Raw genomic sequence first — 20,880 nt, forward strand, 5'->3', positions numbered from 1 at the left:
AAGATTTTTTTAGAGAGGTTAAGAGAAAGAGATGAGAGTAATAGATAGAAACATAATAAAGTTGTTAGTTGAGAAGTTAATAAGACTTGAAAAAAAATAATATTAAATTGTATTTATTTTACATTTTAAAATACAATTTCATTTATTTGTTAGTTGAGAAGTCAATGTATGGGAAGAGAGCATAATAAATAATGTTAACATTATTTAATTAAAAAAAATTTGGGGGCCCTAAAATTTTTGAGGTCATAGGCAAACACCTCAGCTGCCTAATCGTTAAATCAGCCCTGAGACGTGCACTAAATGCATTTTAGTGAATAGTTATACAAGAACAATGTTATGTTTTAATATTGTGAAATATCTTTTATGAATCAAAAAGTCTTTTATGAACCAAAAAAGTCTTTAAATAGGATAGAAATACACATTTTCATGGTAGAACTTAAAAAGAAAAAGTAAAGAGTCTTTTTCTATCTTATATTTATGATAGAAAAAAAAAAATCAAAACAATTGTTTTCAAAATATTCATTAATGGGGAGGACTTTTATACATACATTTGTAATAAGGCTAGAAATAATAAAGTTCAGGTGGCATTAACATTAACCTCCACTGCATTATTAAGCGTCTACGCCAAGGAAAGCTTGAAGCTGAAGGCAGATCAGACTGGTCGCCGCCGGACCGATGGGCCTCCTTCCATGGCAATTATCCGTTTGAGAGAGAGAGAGAGAGAGAGAGAGAGAGAGAGTGAGAGAGAGAGATCATCATGTCGTTCTCTTTTTTCAAGCCATCGAGGCCAAGAACCCCGCAGGAGCTCGCGAAGGCGATCAAGGACAGCCTGATGGCTCTCGACACCAAAACCGTTGCAGAAGTTAAAGCCCTTGAAAAGGTTTGTCTCCGTTCTCCAGTTCCTGGCCGAAAGAATGGGGAATGGAGAAGAAAATGCTTTTAAATGGTTTAATTTCTTTAGCATTCAAAGGCACTTTTGTTTAGCTGCTTTTTTCGTGTTTGCCTTCCCTTCCGGGAACCTAACCGATGTTAAATGGGCCCTAAAATTAACATGGTTTAGCCATTTCTTAGACTCTTCTAATAATCAAAAGCACAGTATATGATCATATCGTATGTGTATCTTTGAGTGCATCGGCACATTCATCGACTGCAATCTATATCTCATCCATCACAATGCTTAATTGTATATGGGGAATTAGGATATGAATGAGGCACAGGAAAGTGGCATCCCTAATAAAGGCTAATTTTGGAGAAATGTAGAAGTTTTGAGCACAGTACCTATTTTCTTTAGATTTAAGTGTAGCTTCAACGGGTTCAATGGGAGCCTTCAGGACCATCTTGTGTGAGGAATGTAGTTTCCTCTTTACGGATGCAATGGCTATTAAAACCGTCTTGAATTTAAATGTTCTTTTGATTAAGAACGAATGATGTTTGATTTTGAAGTATCCCAGCTATCCCATAGCTGGCTGCATAAGTAGGGCCTACCTACACCTCCAGCTGGATATAATGCTTGCTTGTGCATGACAAGTAGTTTGTAGTTAGCGTAGGCTAGAAAGTAAGTGGGAATTCAAGGAGGAACAACAAAGTCTTGGGGAGAGTTGGAGATCATGTTTAGTTTATGTGACTATGGAACTATTTGTGAAGGAAGGTATGATGGCCCATTTAACTGAAAACAATGGAAGAACAAATAACCTAATCCCATGTTTGGGAGAGGCTTTGGATTTGGATTTATGTGGATTTGTATAAAATGTAATACAAAATTGTATGAAGCTGTGTTTGGGAGCATGATTTTTGGGCCTTGTATTTAGATTTGGATGGATTTGGACAATTTTCAATACATTTTTCTATTAAATTTTATCCAAATCCAAATCTAAGGCCTTTCCAAATATAGGGTCAAGTTTTGTCGAAATTCTCCTAAATCCAAATATAAGGCTCGAAATCTATGCTCCCAAACACAACGTAATTATTTTGCAATTTTTATTTTTTATTTTTTTTTAAAAATTTATGCAGTGCAATTTTACTATGAATACATATTACCAAAAAATCAGAAGAGAGAGAGAGAGAGAGAGAGAGAGAGAGAGAAAGAGGGCCATCAATACATTTGTTTCATCAATTTAAAGAAAATTGAAAAAAGGCAAAATCAAAATGGAAAATCTACACCTTATATTCATGAGGAAAAAAATTGAGAATGATAAATCATAGTACCTTCAATAAGCATCTTAGCTCAAGGATGAATGCTAAAAGGAAAGGGATTGGACAAATTTAATGAGCAATGTCTGATGAACTTGTTTTTTGGTATTTCCTTTCAGCTTTTAAGGCATTAGCTAACAGTGTAAAGTGCATAAATAGATTACTTATCCCCTGATAGAATACAGAATGAAGTGTTATGCAGATAAAATTAAATTGTTACTACATCAAGTAAGTAATCTGAGGGACAGACAATTAGTGTAGCACAAGAGAGTGGGTCCTCAGTAGAAAGAGTGATTATAAATTTAACTGTGAGTATTAACTCACTCTTCATGTAGGTACGGACATCATTTTTCTGCATGTGTTTGTCTTATGTAGTCTCAAACTAAGGGACAGTTCCTTAGATAACTCATTTGGGTAATTATTAGTAACCAGCTTCTTGTAGTTCAATCTCTCCTAATTTGACAATAAAGTACACAACAAACTCTAGATTGACAATTCAACACCATTGATATCTAGTCTCTTGAATTTCAAGATCTTGGCATACAGGTGAGATTTACAATGGCCAATATTCTTCTCAATGTTAAGCTCTCTCTCTCTCTCTCTCCTCCATTAATATGCAAGCTATTATTTATATATGTGTGCATATTTATTTATCAATTTATTTATTTTTGTAGGCTCTGGAAGAAGTTGAAAAGAACTTTGTGACAATGAGATGTATGCTTTCCGGAGATGGAGAGGTTGAACCAAACATGGACCAGGTCACACAGCTAGCACTTGAGATATGTAGAGAGAATGTTCTCACTCTTCTCATTCACAAGTTACCTATATTGGGTTGGGAGGTAAGCTATTGTGATTCCTAGCACTTTGCCTCATAATAACACACATTGATGCATCACATTTGGTGTAGGCAAGAAAAGATTTAGTTCACTGCTGGTCCATATTGTTGAAGCAAATGGTGGGCTCATCATATTGCTGCGTGCAGTACATTGAGAACCATTTTGAGTTACTGGACTTCCTTGTTGTGTGGTGAGTTTATTTCACATTTTTGTGTAATCTTTATGTTTTCCGTTATCCTGTTTATCTCACGCACAGTCGATAATCTGCTCTCTCTCTCTCTCTCTCTCTCTCTCTCTACATATACATATATATATATATATATATATATATATATATATAAACTAATTGAGGTTTCCACCTCTAGGCATCCATGATGCAGAAATTCCAGAAATTTCATAAAGGAAGCCCTAGAAATGTTGTTCTTTGATAGGTCTGGGATGGGGAGGGGGGATCTATCGAGACAAAGGTTGCTAAAACTTATATTATGAGAATGTGTAACTGGTTTATTTCTTTTGCTGTCCAATTTCACATAATTCCAAATCCAAGGCCTTCATATTCCCAAATGTGGCACTAGTGATTTTCTTGGTTCTTGAGAGTTGCAAGTACTTCATTTGCAGCTGGAAAAATTAGAGATTATTGACAAGAATTTTTTATTTAAAATTGCCCTCACATCAGATTATTTTGGATTATATTTTGATCACTTCGTTTTGATCTTTTGGTACAATATTATTTTGATAAGGAAAAATGAAACTATTTGTAGAAAAAAAAATGTATAACAAAGGAGAGATTCCCTCCCAAAAGTAGAAAAGGAAAGGAAAATACAAAGAGGAAGTATTAGCCACAAAGAGGGAAAATAAAATTTTTCCATAAAGAACTATAAGAAGCTCCTTCTAACTAGGCAAGAAATAATGTATAAATCATGCATAATGCCGATTTTCTCTTTTCAATGATTGTTGCTGTCACATCCATAACTGAAAGAGTGACTGGCCTTACCTCTGCCACGAGTTTTCAACTTGGTTATGAGGCCCTTTTCAAATTAGAATCCTTTAGGGGTCTAGGTTAGCTACTAAAAATTTCCTTTGTATTTTAACATTATCCTGGGTCGTAAGAATAATTATTCCATTTTCCCGTACCAATAAGGTTCAGAATAGAAACCTAAATCTAAAACAAGGCGTCAAAACCCAATTTGGCAGAAAAACCATTTATTATTAAACCACTTTCACATTTCGGTGTATACAGAACATCATAATCTAGACTTGACAAAGGATACATTACAACAAACGAATAATACATACAACTCCTGCCCGCACATAGTTTGCCAAATATTCAGCTTCTTAAAACATTTTAACAACACGGAATCCATTAGGCTATTTTCATTCCTTGGTGCCTACAAAATAATTGGGAGCAATGAGCTAAGCTCAATAGGCTTTTCATTCTGAATTGTAGTGTGTGCATGTGTGTTCAAACACACACACACACACACACATGTATATGTACCATTTAAACCTTTCAAAAGCATGACACCAATGGAAGCCTACAAAATAATTGGGAGCAATGAGCTAAGCTCAATATGTTTTTCATTTTGAAATGTAATGTGTGCATGTGTGTGTTCAAACACACACGCACACACACGTGTGGATGTACCATTTAAACCTTTCAAAAGCATGATGCCAATGGAACACCCAACACGTCCAAGAAATAAAGGAACCATGTCATAAGGTGCATAAGAGAACAGAATCATTCAAGCGACCAGGAAGAGAACATGTAGGTATAACATAATGCAAGGATATACACCTCTTTTGTTTCAATATAAATTGTCAATTGAACAAACCAAACTATCAAGAAACAATCAAAACCGCTCTATTAGGTGCATGGGAGAGAAATTAGCATTTCATATCATCACCTTCATTCATTCGCCCCCACCTTTTTTTTCCAATGGCCTCCACATCCATGCAAATGCCCTTAGGTAGGTCACGTAAACCTCGCTCCTCAAAGCCTGGTCCTGCTTGTCAACAATCCGCCATGAACCAATCCTGCAAAATCCTATTTGCAAATCAATCATCAATCCATCCTCGATGGATTTCCAATCTGGACCACTCTCGCCCCTTAGGGTCTAGCAATTCCTGCTCTTTTGTCAATGGAATACTGTCAATATTCCAATTAGACTGCTCTTAACTCAATAGGCGTGGCAGGTCCTCACTTGTCTTGTCTTCATCATTTCCAAGTTAGAATATCCCATCACACACACCAATATTTGATTTTCGGATGTTTTGTCTCAATTGTACCACACCATAATGTGTATCACAATGTCAAATCACATAACGTCTACCATAGCAGATCACCACATTGCATGAACTAGCATTACCACTCTGGTATAGTTCGGCAAAAAAAAAAGAAGACAAACTACTTGATCACATAACCACAAATTATATAATTTATATTTATAGCAATAACCTCAGTCACCAAAGTGGATCGGCCAAGTCAAAACTCTAAATTCATATGAATATTTTATATTTCCTTTTAAGTTAATATTTTTTTGATTATTTAGATATATACATAGATATAAGCCAATGTTTTAAAAGGCGAAGGCAGGAAGCCAAGACGTTTTAACCCTTAAGAGGCGAGGTGTATGCCTTAAGGTGTTGAGGCGTAAGTCTTTTGAGAATTTTAGTTTTAGATAAAAATATGTAAAATTGCATATATGTTTAAATAATTAAGAAAATCACAAATAAAATGTCAAAAAAAAAAAAAAAGTTACAATTTGTAGACTGCATGCTGACCATTCAAAAATTACTCACTCGAATTCATTATGTATATTATTGTTGAGAATTTCACTTGTGAGCTTGTCCCACATTGGAAAATTAAAGTGGATGATGGGTGCTTATATACATGGTTGGACCCAAGACCCAATAGGCTTAAGCTTTTGGGTCAAGTTGGTGTTTACCCATGTGTATCAAGCCCACCCATGGGCTTCTCCGATTCCTAACAAATGGTATCAAAGCCGACAGTTCGTAAGTCTGGGTAATCGACATCGTAAAAGTCGAGACGTGAAGCTAATTCTCCTGACGTGCTAACAGTTGGAGGACCAAGTGTGTGACTGAGGCCAATAAGGATCATCTAGGTTGCGGATGGATCCGAATAGGGTCAAGACGTGAGAGGTAGGATTGGTTCGGAGGCACGTGGAATGCAATCCGACGCACGTAAGGCGCCAGTGGTAAGGCCCACTTGAGCAACTGTTGGAGAATTGGGCTTACTCTTAGAAGGGAGACGATTTCCGTTCAAGGGGGAGCAGTTAGAACTCACAAGTGAGGGGGTGATTGTTGAGAATTCCACTTGTGAGCTTGTCCCACATTGAAAAATTAGAGTGGATGACGGGTGTTTATATACATGGTTGGACCCAAGACCCAATAGGCTTAAGCTTTTGGGTCAAGTTGGTGTTCACCCATATGTATCAAGCCCACCCATGGGCTCCTCCGATTCCTAACAATTATGATGAGAGATGGGAATAACATTACAAAGTTTAAATTATTTTCAAGTTATAAGATACAACTCTCAGTTGTTTCTGAAAGGTTGGGGTTCATGAGTTTTAGAAATGAATTTATATTATGAGTTATGACATCCTTTTGTATAAACATGTAGTTAATAAATTTCTAGCCAAATCTAACTTGAGAATCATACAACCAAATTGCGTAAGCCTCGACTAAAAAGGCACAAAAGCCATGACTTTTTTAAAAGTGTGTAAACCTTAGTGCTAATACATTGGCCTTTTTGGGATTTGGCAGTGCCTTGAGGTATGCCACAACGCAAGCCTCGATTGAGCCTTTTAAAGAAACATTGACATAAGCATATGCGAACACATGCCCCCCATCCTCCACCCCAACATATATGTATATACCTGTAGATAATTATTTGCCTTTATACAGTTTTAGGGTTTGTTGACACTGCTGAAGTTTTCCTGTACTTTAAACACAAATATAATATATGTCTATATGCAATCTCGGGGGTTTGTCCCCACTAACATGCATTGGTGCCATCGACACAAACATAAATATTTATGTAATCACATTCGTATTTACACTTTCTCAAGGATTTGTGCACACCATGAATGTACACCTGTACCCCAAATTTAAATTTGTCATAAATTATATTTGAAAGGTCCACATGGCCACATCTAAATAACTCATAAATCAAACAACTCTCATCACCAAAATTAGTCATAGTTATCTTAAAATTCAACCACCTAAAAATCATTTTTCCTGCTACACTAAAATTTCAACAATATTATCCAATTAAAATGCCGCTTGAACAAATGAATATCAGGAAATCCATTCCCACAACAATGTTTTCATAAAAAGTATTATAATTTTAGAGATAATGGCCTAAACACACAACCCTATACTAAAACCCCAAATCTCAAAAGTGAGAGCTTCAAGAAAAACCTACCTCATAGTAATTCTCTTGATTTTTTATTTGGACCATTCCAGGCTGTCCAAAATCAGATCCAAAGTCATGTAGAAAAACTGTCTCTTTTGTTCTTTCCTTCTTCTTCTCCTTCTTCTAGCTTGATTTTGGCTGCCCTCAAGGTTATCCTATTTGACTTTTTTTTTTTTTTTCAACTTACTTTTTCTTATTTTGACCCTTATCAATTTAAATTTTTACGAATCTACCAAATCTTTTATTTCTTTATCAGTTATGTCCTAACAAATTGCCAATTTTCTTTCCCCAAACTCATTTCCAAATGTTCCTATTTCAAAGTGTTTTACATAGGTCAACCTATTGGATCCCACAAGGCATTAAAATTGTCTAATATTTAAATTGAAATATTTAAAAGCTTATCTATTACCAACTTGTCTTCGGTCAATGTACCAATATCCTAAACACAATAATAATGTTCAAAATAATGTGATTCATGTACAATTAAATAATTTAAGCACTTAGTTTCTTAAAATAATGATTTAACATTGATAAAACCAAGTAAATATTTTACCAATATATATATATATATATGTTGGGCCAACTTGTTTATATAAAATAAAACATACAACTCACATAAAATTTACATTTTGCATGGAACATTAATTATTTCCACTTATGATTCTCATTTATTGTTGTACAATAGATTTTCCAAGCTTTATCTTTAACTCCAACTAACAACCCACATGAGCAAAAGGTGCCATAATTATACTAATTATGCATTTAATCAAATAATAAAATCAAACACACAAAAACAAAAAAAAATTGTGAGCAAAATATTTTACAGATACTTTTTCACCTCAAGCATCATAGCTACTATGTGTTTGTTTTAATTAAATGCTTCAATCATGTATGCTACTTATTGTTGTCATTTTTAAGCAGCTATGATAACAAGGACATTGCATTGAATTGTGGAAATATGTTGAGAGAATGCATCAAATTTCCAACACTTGCCAAGTAAGATGTCCAAACTTCTACTCTTGCTGGGCATTCTTAGTGGTTGTTTATGATATTGCTCAAGTTGATGCTGTTTTAGTAATTAGGGTGTTAGGAGGTGAAACGGATTCAAAGAAGTTATTGAAAGGATTTTTTCTGTGTGCATTTGTCTTCGCATATTTGTCGTTAATACTGTTAAAGAAATCTAAAATAGTTGGCATTCATGTGTATGTTGCAATTGTCATCATGATGTGCTTTCCTAATTATAATATAAAAATGATTGTGCAGCTTTTGCTTGCCTTGAAATTGCTTAGAGTTGCAAAATTAAAGGCTCATATTCGTGATGCTTATGCCTCAACCCCCCAACTACTAGTTGACATGATCCTGTATGTGCCCTATGTCAACCCACATACTTTGTGACTGCTGAAATTTTGATTAAAATGAATGACCTAACTTGAAGATAGGTCTCTCCATTTATTTATAATACAAATTAAATACATTCTAATGACAATAATATCCTTACTCTCACTAATTAACATATTAACACATTTAATAATAATAATACTAAAAGACATAAATAACATCTAAGACTCCCCCTCAAGTTGGAGCATAAATGTCATATGCTCTTAGTTTGTTACAAATACATTTAGCATAAGTACCCCCCAAATCTTTGGTAAACAAATCAGCAAACTACATATTAGACTTCCCATAAGTGGTAGTAATGAGCTTCTACACAAATTTCTCTCGAACAAAGTGGCAATCAACTTCAATGTGCTTCGTTCACCCATGACAGACTGTGTTGGAGGCAATATGAAGAGCAGATTGATTGTCAGACATCAACTTCGTAGGTTGAGAATGTGAAAAACCCAATTCTTCCAAAATGTTCTTCAACTAGACAAGTTCACAAGTAGTGTGAGCCATAGCGCTATATTCTGATTCAACACTTAACCTAGCCACCACAATTTGTTTCTTACTCTTCCAAGAAACCAAATTGCCACCAACCAAGACACGGTACCTGGTTGTAGATCTCTGGTCGGAAGGTGACTCAGCCCAATCTACTTTTGTATATCATGGATATTAGTGTGACCTTGATCACGACATAAAGGCCTTTCCTAGGTGCACCTTTGAGATATCTCGAGATGTGAATTACTGTGTCCCAATGACTTGTCCTTGGAGAATCTAGAAATTGACTCACAACACTTGTTGCAAAAAATATATCCGACCAAGTGACTAGGAGATAATTTAACTAATCCAACAAATCTTTGGTATTGCCGAGGATTAGGTAGCAAATCACCGATATCCAGCACTAATTTGTTTTTAGTAATCCGTGGGTGTTTTAATTTGTTTAAATCCCAACAATCTAATTTCATCCAATAGATCGAGAACATACTTCCTTTGTGATAAAATAGTTTCCATACGAGATCTAGATACTTCTATACCCAAGAAGTATTTCAACGGTCCCAAATCTTTGGTTTGAAACTTAGTTTGTAGAAAAAGTTTGAGACTCTAAATACCTTTATCATCACATGTAATAACAATATCATCCACATAAAAAACAAGAAGGATCCTACCCAATGAAGTTTGATGATAAAACATGGAATGATCTACTGCACACCTTCGAAGACCAAACTCGAATACTACAGTACTGAAACGACTATACCATGCTTTGGGAGACTTTTAAATCATATAGTCCCTTCTTGAGTCGACACACTAAGCCTGACTCCCTTGAGTGACAAACCTAGGTGGTTGCTCCATATAGACCTCCTCCTCATGGTCACCATGCAAGAAGTCATTCTTCACATCTAACTGATGCAGAGGCCAGTGACAAGTAGTAGCTGAGGAGATGAATAAACATATTGATGTAAGTTTGACAACCGGAGAAAAAGTACTAGAATAATCCAAACCATACATCTGAGTATACCCCTTAGCTACAAGACGAGCCTTTAGACAAGCCATAGAACTATTAGGGTTGACTTTCATAGTGTAAACCCAACCGAAAACCAACCACAGACTTGTCAGGAGGAAGAGGTACCAAGTCCCAAGTGCCGTTGTGATGTAAAGCATTCATCTTTTCAAACATAGCATTCCTCCACCCAAAGTGGGCTAAGACTTCTGAAACAGATTTAGGAAGGGTAGTAGATGATAAAGCAGAAACAAAATAATAATAGGAGGCTAATAAGAAGTCATAACAAACATAGTTGGAAATGGGATGTTGAGTACATGTGCATTTACCTTTCTGAACAACAATGGGAGGATCAACATCATGAGGAATATGATCGTTAGACGAGGAAACTAAAGGTATGGTAGTAGAAGCTAGAGGGGACTCTTTTCCTTAGAGTCGCCATTGTGAATACACAGTATACACCTGCAAATTAGAATGATCAAGACAATGAGAAGGACTTGAACTACATGGAGACTCAAATGGTTGGTTGGGCAAGGACAGCAAAGTAGAATTTGGAAGATTAGACAAAGGAAGAAACTCATGGAGCTTAGAAGCACTTAGGGACTGGGTGTAGTAAGGTGTAGACTTAAAGAAGGTAACATCAGCAGAAACAAAGAAGCGATACAACACAGGACTATAACAATGATATCCATTTTGAGTATATGAGTAGCCCAAAAAGACACATGTTATAGCACGAGAATCCAACTTATCGACCCTAGGAGTTAGTTGATGAACAAAGGACACACACCCAAATATATGAGTAGGATGAGAGAATAAAGGTGAATTAGGAAAGAAAATGAAGTAGGGAATTTTACCACTCAGAACAGAGGATGGCATCCTGTTGATCAGATAGTGTGCAATAAGTACAACATCACTCAAAAACACTTTAGGTACATGAATTTGATAAAGTAAGGTGTGAGCGATTTCAAGGATATGCCTATTTTTCCTCGCAACCCCATTTTGTTGAGGAGTGTGGGCACAGGATGATTAATGGACAATACAAATTGAGTTATGTAAGTACTGAATTGTGCACTGAAGTACTCTTTAGCATTATCACTTTGAAGTATTCGAATTGGTAAACCAAATTGAGTTTTTATTTTAGAACAAAGGGCACAAAATACATGAAATAATTTGGAATGATTTTTTATTAAATATAGCCAAGTCATTCTTGGATAATCATCCACAAAGGCTACAAAATAACGGAAACTCAAGTTGGACACAACTCTACTAGGATCCCAAAAATCAGAATGAGCTAACATAGAAGGGCTTGCAACCCATTTATTGACTCGGGAAGCAAAAAGGACATGATGGTTCTTTCCCAACTAACAAGAAACAATCAAGACTAGACATAGAACTCAAATTAGGAACAAGACATTTTAACTTTTCTAGTGAAGGATGGCTAGGACGACAATGAGTTTGGAAAGGTGTAGCAATAGCAGTGCAGGCAGTAGAAGGAGATAGCGGATCAAAGTGATAAAGTCCACCAGCTTCACGCCCTCCGCCCATTGTCTTCCTTGTCTTCAAATCCTGAATAACCACAAAATCAGGAAGAATGTCACTAAAAAATTCATGGATTAGTAATCTTGCTAACAGACATAAGATTGAAAGGAAATTTAGGGAATATACAAAACCAAAGGAAGAGAAATAGAAGAATTGGGATTTACAGTCCCAATTCCTTTGACTGCTGTGGTGGATCCATCAGAAACAGTAACGCAAGGTAAATTTTTAGAATATTTAAGAGTGGAGAAGATGCTAGGTATACCTATGATATGATCAGTGGCAGTGGAGTATGACCCAAGGACTAGGACGAGAAGTATTGGATGACTAGCATACTGTGAGATTACTTGTTTGGACAAGAGATGCAATGGAAAGAGAAGTTTGTTGTAACTCTTGATACTGCTGGAACTTGGTCTTCCTTTGACATGGATACAATACGTTGCCCCTCACTCAGCCCCAAAGGTTTGGAGTTGGTGGTGGCTGCATTGGCTGCCCCCAAAGGTGTGAAGTTGGTGGTGACTGCATTGGCAACACGTGAAGGTCCACCATAGAGATCCTAACACTGCTCAATAGTATGATTACTCCACCCACAATGAGTGCTCTTGAGAAGAGTACCTCTACCTCGTTCGTCTCTACCACCATGACCACTCGAAACACCACGATTACTTTTGTGGTTATTTGGTAGATAAAGGTTGTCTTCTTAGAGCCAGATGCAAGAGTAGGAGAATGCGTGCTAAAGGAAGCACAAAGGACACGAGAATAAACATTGGCAAATGATGGCAGCTTGGCACCACTAAGTATATGGGATCGGACTGCCTCAAACTCAGGTCTCAAGCCCACTAGAGCCTGAAGGACTATCATCTGTTCCCTCTGCTTCTGCATCTCACGAGCGTCAGCAGTTTTAGGTTGCATGACGTTAAGCTCCTTATGAATACGATTCGTCCCTCCAAAATAATCTGCGATGCTCCTATCTCATTGTTGTAATTGAAAGTACTTCTGGGATAAGCCATACATATGTGTAATGTTACTAGAGTATAGAAGCTTGACATAATCCCAAATCTCCTTGCACATATCTAGATGCATACACATCCATGCAATCTGTGGCTCCATCGAATTTCATAAGAGGGAAACAATTAAGGCATCTTATTGAACCTACACTTTTTTTCTCTTCTCGTAAAAAGGATTAGATTGGAGCAAGTGGTTAGATTTTCCTAATCCTACTAAATAAACCTGAACAACTTTAGACCATTGAACATAATTCTTTCTGTTCAACTTTTGAGTCATTATCTGTGGCAGTGATGTAGGAAACAGATTTTTGGGATTCATAGACTCCATCCCAACACTCAAACTTGCAGTCACACCAATGTCAAACAAGAAGAACAATAAAAATTAATCGGGGCAATCACAAACTATGTGAAGCACCGGCACAACCACGGACGAGATGAATGACTCATCGACTGATATAGCACGCCACTGCTTCACAACTGGATGCACGAACACTGCCACTGCTCCAATAAACTCACAAAGAAGCCTTTACAAACACCAAACATAAATTAACAGAGTACTGCAAGTGCATGGTCAAAAAGGTTGGATTTTTTTAGCAAAAAACGTGCACAAAAGCTTGATAATATTGTCTAAAGAGGGGATCAGAACATGGCAGATGGACAAAAAAAAAAAAAAATGTTGGCTAGAAAGTGGAAACTCACTCACGCGCTGATGCATGGGGTCGGCACTGTTGGCAGTTAGCCAGCGCGTGGGACCTTTTCCGGTGATGGGATTTTGTGGGGTTAGGCTTCAGAGGGTTCTCTGTTTGGGTATATGGTTGGTTTTGTGAAATAATGAGGGGTGGAGGTGGATTTGAGAAGGACAGCGACAGGAATGTGTTTTCCAGCGACAGCTGAGTATAATAGGGTTTTGGTTGGATCACACTTTGATACCATGTTGAGATTTTGATTAAAATGAATGACCTAACTTGAAGATAGGTCTCTCCCTCTATTTGTAATTTAAATTAAATACATTCTAATGACAATAACACCCTTAGTAACTCTCACTAATTAACATACTAAAACACTTAATAATAATACTAGAAGACATAAATAACTTCTAACAGTGACTATATGTTGGAATTTAAGTTTTTTTTTTCCCTCTGCAAAGAGTAAGAATGAATTTATTATGAGCTCAGGGAAAAACCAAAAGAATACAGGCTGCCTCTAAAAGAAAGGCAACAAAACAATCAGAAAAATTTGAGACATGAATGACTAGAAGACTCTTAGGATTTACATCTTCTAGTCTGAGCCTAACATCTTGGATGATTTTTTTAATCACTTCTTCAATGTTAAGATGATTGCCAGCATACAGTATAGAATATCTTAGTCCCCAGGTAAACTGCAGCAGACCATATAAATCTGTGAATGTCACCTTTTTTCCTTGCTGGGATTTTAGAAATCCAGTTGAGATTATCTTCCCAAGTAGCGAATAATCTGGAGACGTTAAAGGAAGAGGAAGCTTTTCATAAAACAACAACAACAACAAAACCAAGCCTTAAGTCCCACTAGTTGGGGTCGGCTATATGAATCCTTTTCTGGCAATTTATGCGATCATGGACCATTTCTTTTGAGCTTTTCCTATATATATTTGTAACTTCACTCTTGAAAAATAGATGATTCCTATCTTCAGTACCTTTTCCACAAAGAAGACAATCAGCACCAAGTACTTTCCCCCATGAGAGAAGCTTATTTAAAGTTGGGAGTCTGTCCAAGATTGCTAGCCAAGTAATATAGGCATGCTTTGGGACTAAGCTCTTCAACCAGATGACCTTATAACATGAAACTTTTTTTTTTTCTCTCTTATTGAATTCCATACAGATTTAAAGGAAATTTAAGTTTTTATTAAATGATCAATTGATCGCTGTTTGTTTTTATCTATATATCTCGGAGTTTAAATTCCTTCTAAATATTAAACTATTGAGTGTCGTTTATTTTATCTACTTTATATATTTAAGAAGAAAACGAACTAGAGCAAACGTCCTTTCAAAAGAAGGAAAATTTTAATTTTTCCCTTGGAATTTCTGTTGCCTAACTAAATTCTGTTTTTTTTTTTTATGCACTTGAAAAGATGGGTCATGGATTGATTTTTACTGTGTTTAATTCATATCCTATTGAAGTGATTCTCCCAATACATTGGCTCAGTTAACCACTATAAATGGTGGAACAAGAGTGTTTGGTATCTAGGGCTCTCCCTCAACTTTAAAAGACGCTTACGGCTGTTTAGTTGTGGAAAACAATTTTCATTTTCCATTTTCAATTTTCCAGAAATTAAAAAAAGGCCACATTGTTTTCCAAATTTTCAACATTTATGTGGAAAACTTGGAAAACAATAAAAAGATGTTCTCCAACCCTTTTATACAAATGTTGGAGAATTCGAAAACAAGATGGTAGTTTCGTATGCATTTGGAAAACTAGAAATGAAAAATGTTTTCCACAACTAAACACACCTTTAATCCCTTGAGTACTCCATTGCTTTTGACAAACACAAATCCTGATTTTTATGGTTTAATAGGCCAAGTTTTATCTTTATTTGAGTGTAAAATCTTGAATCTTCACTCACACACATCTCTCGACCATTGTTTCCATTTCACCCTTTGGGAACCTTTGATTCAACTATATTAATGAAGAAAAAAATATGTTTAATTGTTTGTACCATCTTAAATGTCTCACTTTATGATATATTGCTTGGGTTACTCTTACATTCCTATTACATGAATTTGTTTTTGACCTAAGCATCATTTCTCATTACAGCTTTTTTGACTGATTGTATTTAATTTCTCATAGCTTTATGACGTGTGCTGAATTATTTGGCTTATGTTGTGGATTGAAACTTTCATTGGTGCTTCACAGACAACAAGAGTGAACAGATTGCTTTATGGTTGCATGTTGGCGTAATGGTTTAAGAACTTTAGATGTATGAACTAACAGCTAATGCTTCATTTCTCTGAAGAGAATCATTTTGTGAGTTCTACCCATGAAAAAGTAGACAGACTGATTTGATTGAAAGGAGTGCGTCATGTCCTAAGAGATCACCGCGGGAGCCATTTGTCAATGAAAGTAACATAGGTCAAAGCATTAGGTGAAGAAATGATCTAAAGATTTGATGAAAGTCACGGCTCTTGATAGTGGAATGTTGGTGAAGGATTTGTGCTGCAGCAATAGAAGTTGGGATTGAGGTTTTTTGAGTTGAAAAGGAAAAATTCTTGGAAAGGGATAGAATTTCTTATAAGAAAGTGAGAGGTTTCATTCCACTTTATCAAGGCATTGTTGCCCTATAATAGGATTTAAAAAAGGAGGGGATCTGTTTTTTTTTTTTTTTTACCCTTTCCCTTTTTAATCCGTGGACAACTGAATAGAGGATGATAAATAGAGAGTGAATTTTTAACAATAACGAGAGCCATCTCAATAGGTGAATATATATATTGAAAAGAGAAGTTAATCTAAATAACACAAGGGGTCATTTGGTTCGTTGCTTCTTTCAACATTCCCAAGGGTGTGAAGTCATTGCATTACATTCCTAAATGCTCCTTTTTTTTTTTTTTTTTGAGGGAGAGGGGGGTGGGTGGAGGAGGATATGACGTGGTGGGGATCTCACATTCTCTTAAATGAAAGATTCCCACAAAACATGCGAATCTTATTTTTCAACTAAGTTGCCCTGCTATTTTGGTGGATGTAAATGCCCTTATAATCATTGTTGTTAGAATCTTATGATTCACCTTCATATGATTTGTATCAATTCCACCCAAAATTGATTTGAATCTTACTAGAGAATTAAAAACAACAAAATCTATCAATTCACCTCATGAATCTAATGAATCCATCAACTCACATGATTCTAGACCCATCATGTCTTGATAGACCGACTACTATAAAACCAAGAAACAACATATCTTTTTTCTTTTTATTGCTTTAATTTTTACATTATTATTTTCCATTCCTTGCCTACATCATTCTATGCTAAAAAGGAGGAGAAAATAGAACTTCAATTTAGTTGCCTTCGCAAAACCATTCTTCACTTTTGAGTATAGTGTTCCTCTAGCGAGAGGAAGGAGCAGAAGAATCATTGGCTAAGTTGGAACTCATATTTCACTCTGTTGTTAAGAGTCAAAAGTTTTCTCTTAGTAGTTTGTTCAATTATTATCAATTATTTTAAGTTAATTATTTTTTCCATATAATTTTAAGAATATTCTTTAAATATAATTTTTTAAAAATTGTTGATAAACACCAAAATTTCAGTTTTTTATTATTTTTTTCTTGATTATTTCTGCTATTCAACATAAAGTTCTTATTCCTATTCATATTTATTGATTCATTCCCTTACTTTTTATTGTTTAGGGAAGGCATACACATGAAATATGATTTTCTTTATTGTCAAAATTTAAATGTATTTTTCTATTTTTCTTGTTGTTCAAATATCAATATATGCATGTCATTTGGAATCGATTTTGGGAATTTGTACGATCTGATTCGATTCTTGATTCCTAATTCCCAAAATTGGAGTTTCAATTCACAATTCAAATCTCAATTTGACAAGTATACCTATAATATAGTAGTATTACATGTCATAATTATATTTATAGTAATGAATTATTATAACAACAAAAAGATAAATAAAAAAACAACAAATAACATTATTTTGTTATAAATTATAATTATATGACATAATAGTTGAAATTTTGAAATCATGTTGATCCCATTTATTTTTCTTTGGTTTAATTGGATTTTATGCTTTGAATTTTTTTTTTGGTTCATTATAGTTGAAATATTTAGAGCATGGGTTTAATTTGTTAGATATGTTTAATAGGTTTTTGTGCTGAAAATATGATGGTCTTCATATATTGTTTGTACACGGGTTAAAGGTATAAAAGTAATCTTATTGAATTGGCTGCAAAGAGTCCCATGTTGAGCCAAACGCTGACATGGGCATCCTGTAAATATTTCAATTTTATCATGCGAACCGAACAAAAATATTCTCTTGATATTGGCATCCCATTCTCAAGAATGAAATTCTTGGTTATATCATTCCGTGGGAATATTTTTGATTCCCCAAAGTGTACACCTCCTAAGGAAAGACTAAGATAACTTTCAAGAATAGAAAGTCCACCAAACTAATTTATCCTATGAAGTGCTCTCTCAGAAAAAAGAGAGTTCCTATTATGTAGAGCCATGAAATGAGCATCCTCAACAATAAGCTAAGGCTTGGTGAAAATGGAGGAGAGGTGCATAGGCTGAAAATAGCTCCAGAAGAAATGGAAAGCTATAGTGAGATTTTAATTCAGTTCTTTTTTTTTTCTTTAATTGATGAGGAAAAATGAAGCCCCTTTTGGGGGGCTGTATAATGCTGCCTTTATTTTGTTGTTTTGACTTCTAAGCTTCAACAGATAATGTCAGTGAAGGATATCGCTTCTGAACTATGCTTGCCCTTTCATTATTCGCTTATCAATAATTAAATATTAAGGCATCCTTTTACAAAAGACAGCATACGATGAAAAGGTTTAATTTTGATTAAATGGTGGTAGGAATTCATTCTTCAGAAATAATCAATTGTCAAATTATGAGCATTAGGGACATTTGAGGAAGAAAAGTCTCTTGAAATGCTAAAGTAGGTGTTTGGGTTTTGGTCATGAGAGTGTTCTAAATAATTGGTTTACACACTTCTAAAATCTGAGGGTTAGGACTAAATCCAGACCATCCCTTCCAAGATCACCTCAGCAGAATCTGGGTAAAAGCCTTTTCTCAAAATTTTTGTGCCATTTTGCTGAGTTGAGCCAATCATCTTACTTTTGGATGGCTCAGGATGAGAAGCATTAATGCAATTATATCCTTAATTGGTTTATTAATCTTGCCTTGTGTCACATGTATTCTACACGTGGGCTTTTGATTGATCCAAAGCACTACCTCAGTGTCTCGTAGCCCAAGGATGGTTGTTCCAGTGGTTAAAAGTGGAGGGATTGATGGTCTACTGTACTGCTGAAAAGAAGGCCAATTATACAGCATCGTAAAGCATATTGAGATGAACCCAAAAGCTACATAGAAACATTCAACCAAGAACAGGTGTCAGAAACCAATGGACCTACATAAAGGACAATTGGCAGCCATGAAGAGGGTACAGCAGCAATTGATTGTTAGCCTGGGAAGCAGTTTATGGGAACTGTAGGAATGTGGATATTGAATTAGTTTATAAATTGGAGTAGGGGTTTTATTTGAGGGGAACCATTTACCATCCAGAAACTCTGCTGGCGATGATATTCCACCATCCTTATTTTATATTTAACTTCAGTATAGAATAACTTGGTTTAGTTTTTCTGTAGTTTGAGGGTCTATTTCAGTGGGAATGGGATTAGACTCCAGTTATAAATTCTCATTAATGAAGGTATTTGGCTTCATTTACCGATAATTATCCAGTTATTCTTAGTTATTGTTGTTGTTGTTGCTTCTTGTTTTTTTCTTTTGGAAGAAGGTGAGAAGAAAATATAAGCATTTAGGGGAAAACAATACAAGAGAAAACAAGCTTATAGTCTAAGCTTGTTTAAACCATAACATCTACATTTTACATCAAACAGAATACAAGTGGCAATAGAATCAGAATTAGAAGTATTTCTTCAAATGGCATGGCATTACTTGTCTTCCAAAGATAGTAGATGAAGCTGCCCAGCTCAGCTTGTTAATGACTGCAGAATGAGTACTTCCAAGAGATGAGAGCCAAGTTGGTTCCACTTCCCAACTTGGTCTTAGATGAAATTGTTTCAATGAGCATATTGCAATCAGCTTTACTGGCAAGACACACTCTGAGGTTCCTAAAATCTGAATGGTACTGCCCTTGTCAGATTTAGGGATACCAGAAGTGAGCAAGTCTGATTTTGAGTGGTTGCCCTGAAAAGAATTAAAATAGATATAAAGCATCAATCTTTTATGCTTTTTGCAGAAATATAGGAGCCATTCACAAAATCAGTAGATCATCAGCAAAACACAGATTTTTAATTCCCAGTTTGGTGCATTCGGTATGATACTTCAATTCACCATGACTTGCAGCCTTATGTAAAATTCTTGTAAAGATTACCAAACCATGACAAAAATATAAAGGGTGAGAGGATCCCCTTCTTGAACTCTTTCTTTTCTATTAAAAACTTTTTTTTCCATTAAAAAAAAAAAAAAGCCTTCAAGTGAACCATTGATGCATAAAGAAAATTGAGGAGTAGAGATGCACTCTTTAATGAATTAGTGAAGTTAACTGGAGTTCTTATCCCTTTTAGAATCTGATAATTATGTCCCACATAATAGAATTGAAATCTTTTCTTAGGTCAACCTTCAAAGTCATTTTAGGGAGGCCCCTTATTTAATTGGTAATTGTGGAGGCTCTCTTGAGCAAGGAGGATATTATCCTGTATAACCCTTCCTTTGACAAAGCTGTCTATTTTGTACTAATAAAAAAGGAAAACGGGATTGGAGCCTATTAGTGAGAAGTTTAGTGATGCATTTATAGAGAAAATTGCAGCAGGCAATAGGTCTGAGGTCTGCTGGATATGGGGGACTTTCTGTTTTTGGAATTAGCACCAAAGCTGTGGCATTAATTTGCCTCAACAGATTAGAGTCAGAACTCATAAGAAGGAGAGAATAGATGCATGAACATCTTTTTCGATAATATGCTAGCAGGTTTGAAAACCTAGCATTAAAAACATCTGGATCAGGGGCTTTATTTTCAGTAAAGGAGAAGAAAGCTTTCTTGATTTCCTCCTTGCTAACAGGTTTATTGAGTTGGTTCTTCTCTTGCTCTGATCATGAAACTTAAAGGATCATTAGAAAAGCCTGATTACAAGGGATGGTGGAATATTCTTGGTTCCCATAAAGTTTTGATAAAAAGAAAGCAGCCTCATCAGTCGTCCCTTGTATCTTTAAAATCTTCTAATTTCTCATCTTCATGGTTAATCATGTAGCTGATTTGAAATTTGCTTTTCATGG

General features: G+C 35.5%; 1 protein-coding gene across 2 annotated transcripts in view; it reads left to right on the forward strand.

Moving 5' to 3' along the window:
* Positions 1 to 552: 552 nt before the first annotated feature.
* Positions 553 to 20,880, forward strand: part of LOC131150174 (uncharacterized) — a 31,962-nt gene continuing 11,634 nt past the window's right edge. The window contains exons 1-4 of one of the 2 annotated variants that reach the window (XM_058100763.1): positions 553 to 880; positions 2,865 to 3,029; positions 3,098 to 3,216; positions 8,383 to 8,457. In XM_058100763.1, coding sequence (XP_057956746.1) covers positions 758 to 880; positions 2,865 to 3,029; positions 3,098 to 3,216; positions 8,383 to 8,457 — 482 coding nt within the window. In that variant the 5' untranslated portion in view covers positions 553 to 757. The remainder of the gene's footprint in view (positions 881 to 2,864; positions 3,030 to 3,097; positions 3,217 to 8,382; positions 8,458 to 20,880) is intronic. The other variant, XM_058100764.1, reaches the window with a different exon arrangement.

The sequence above is a fragment of the Malania oleifera genome, chromosome 3 (genome assembly GCF_029873635.1).
Source record: "Malania oleifera isolate guangnan ecotype guangnan chromosome 3, ASM2987363v1, whole genome shotgun sequence".
In the NCBI taxonomy this organism is placed as follows: domain Eukaryota; kingdom Viridiplantae; phylum Streptophyta; class Magnoliopsida; order Santalales; family Ximeniaceae; genus Malania; species Malania oleifera.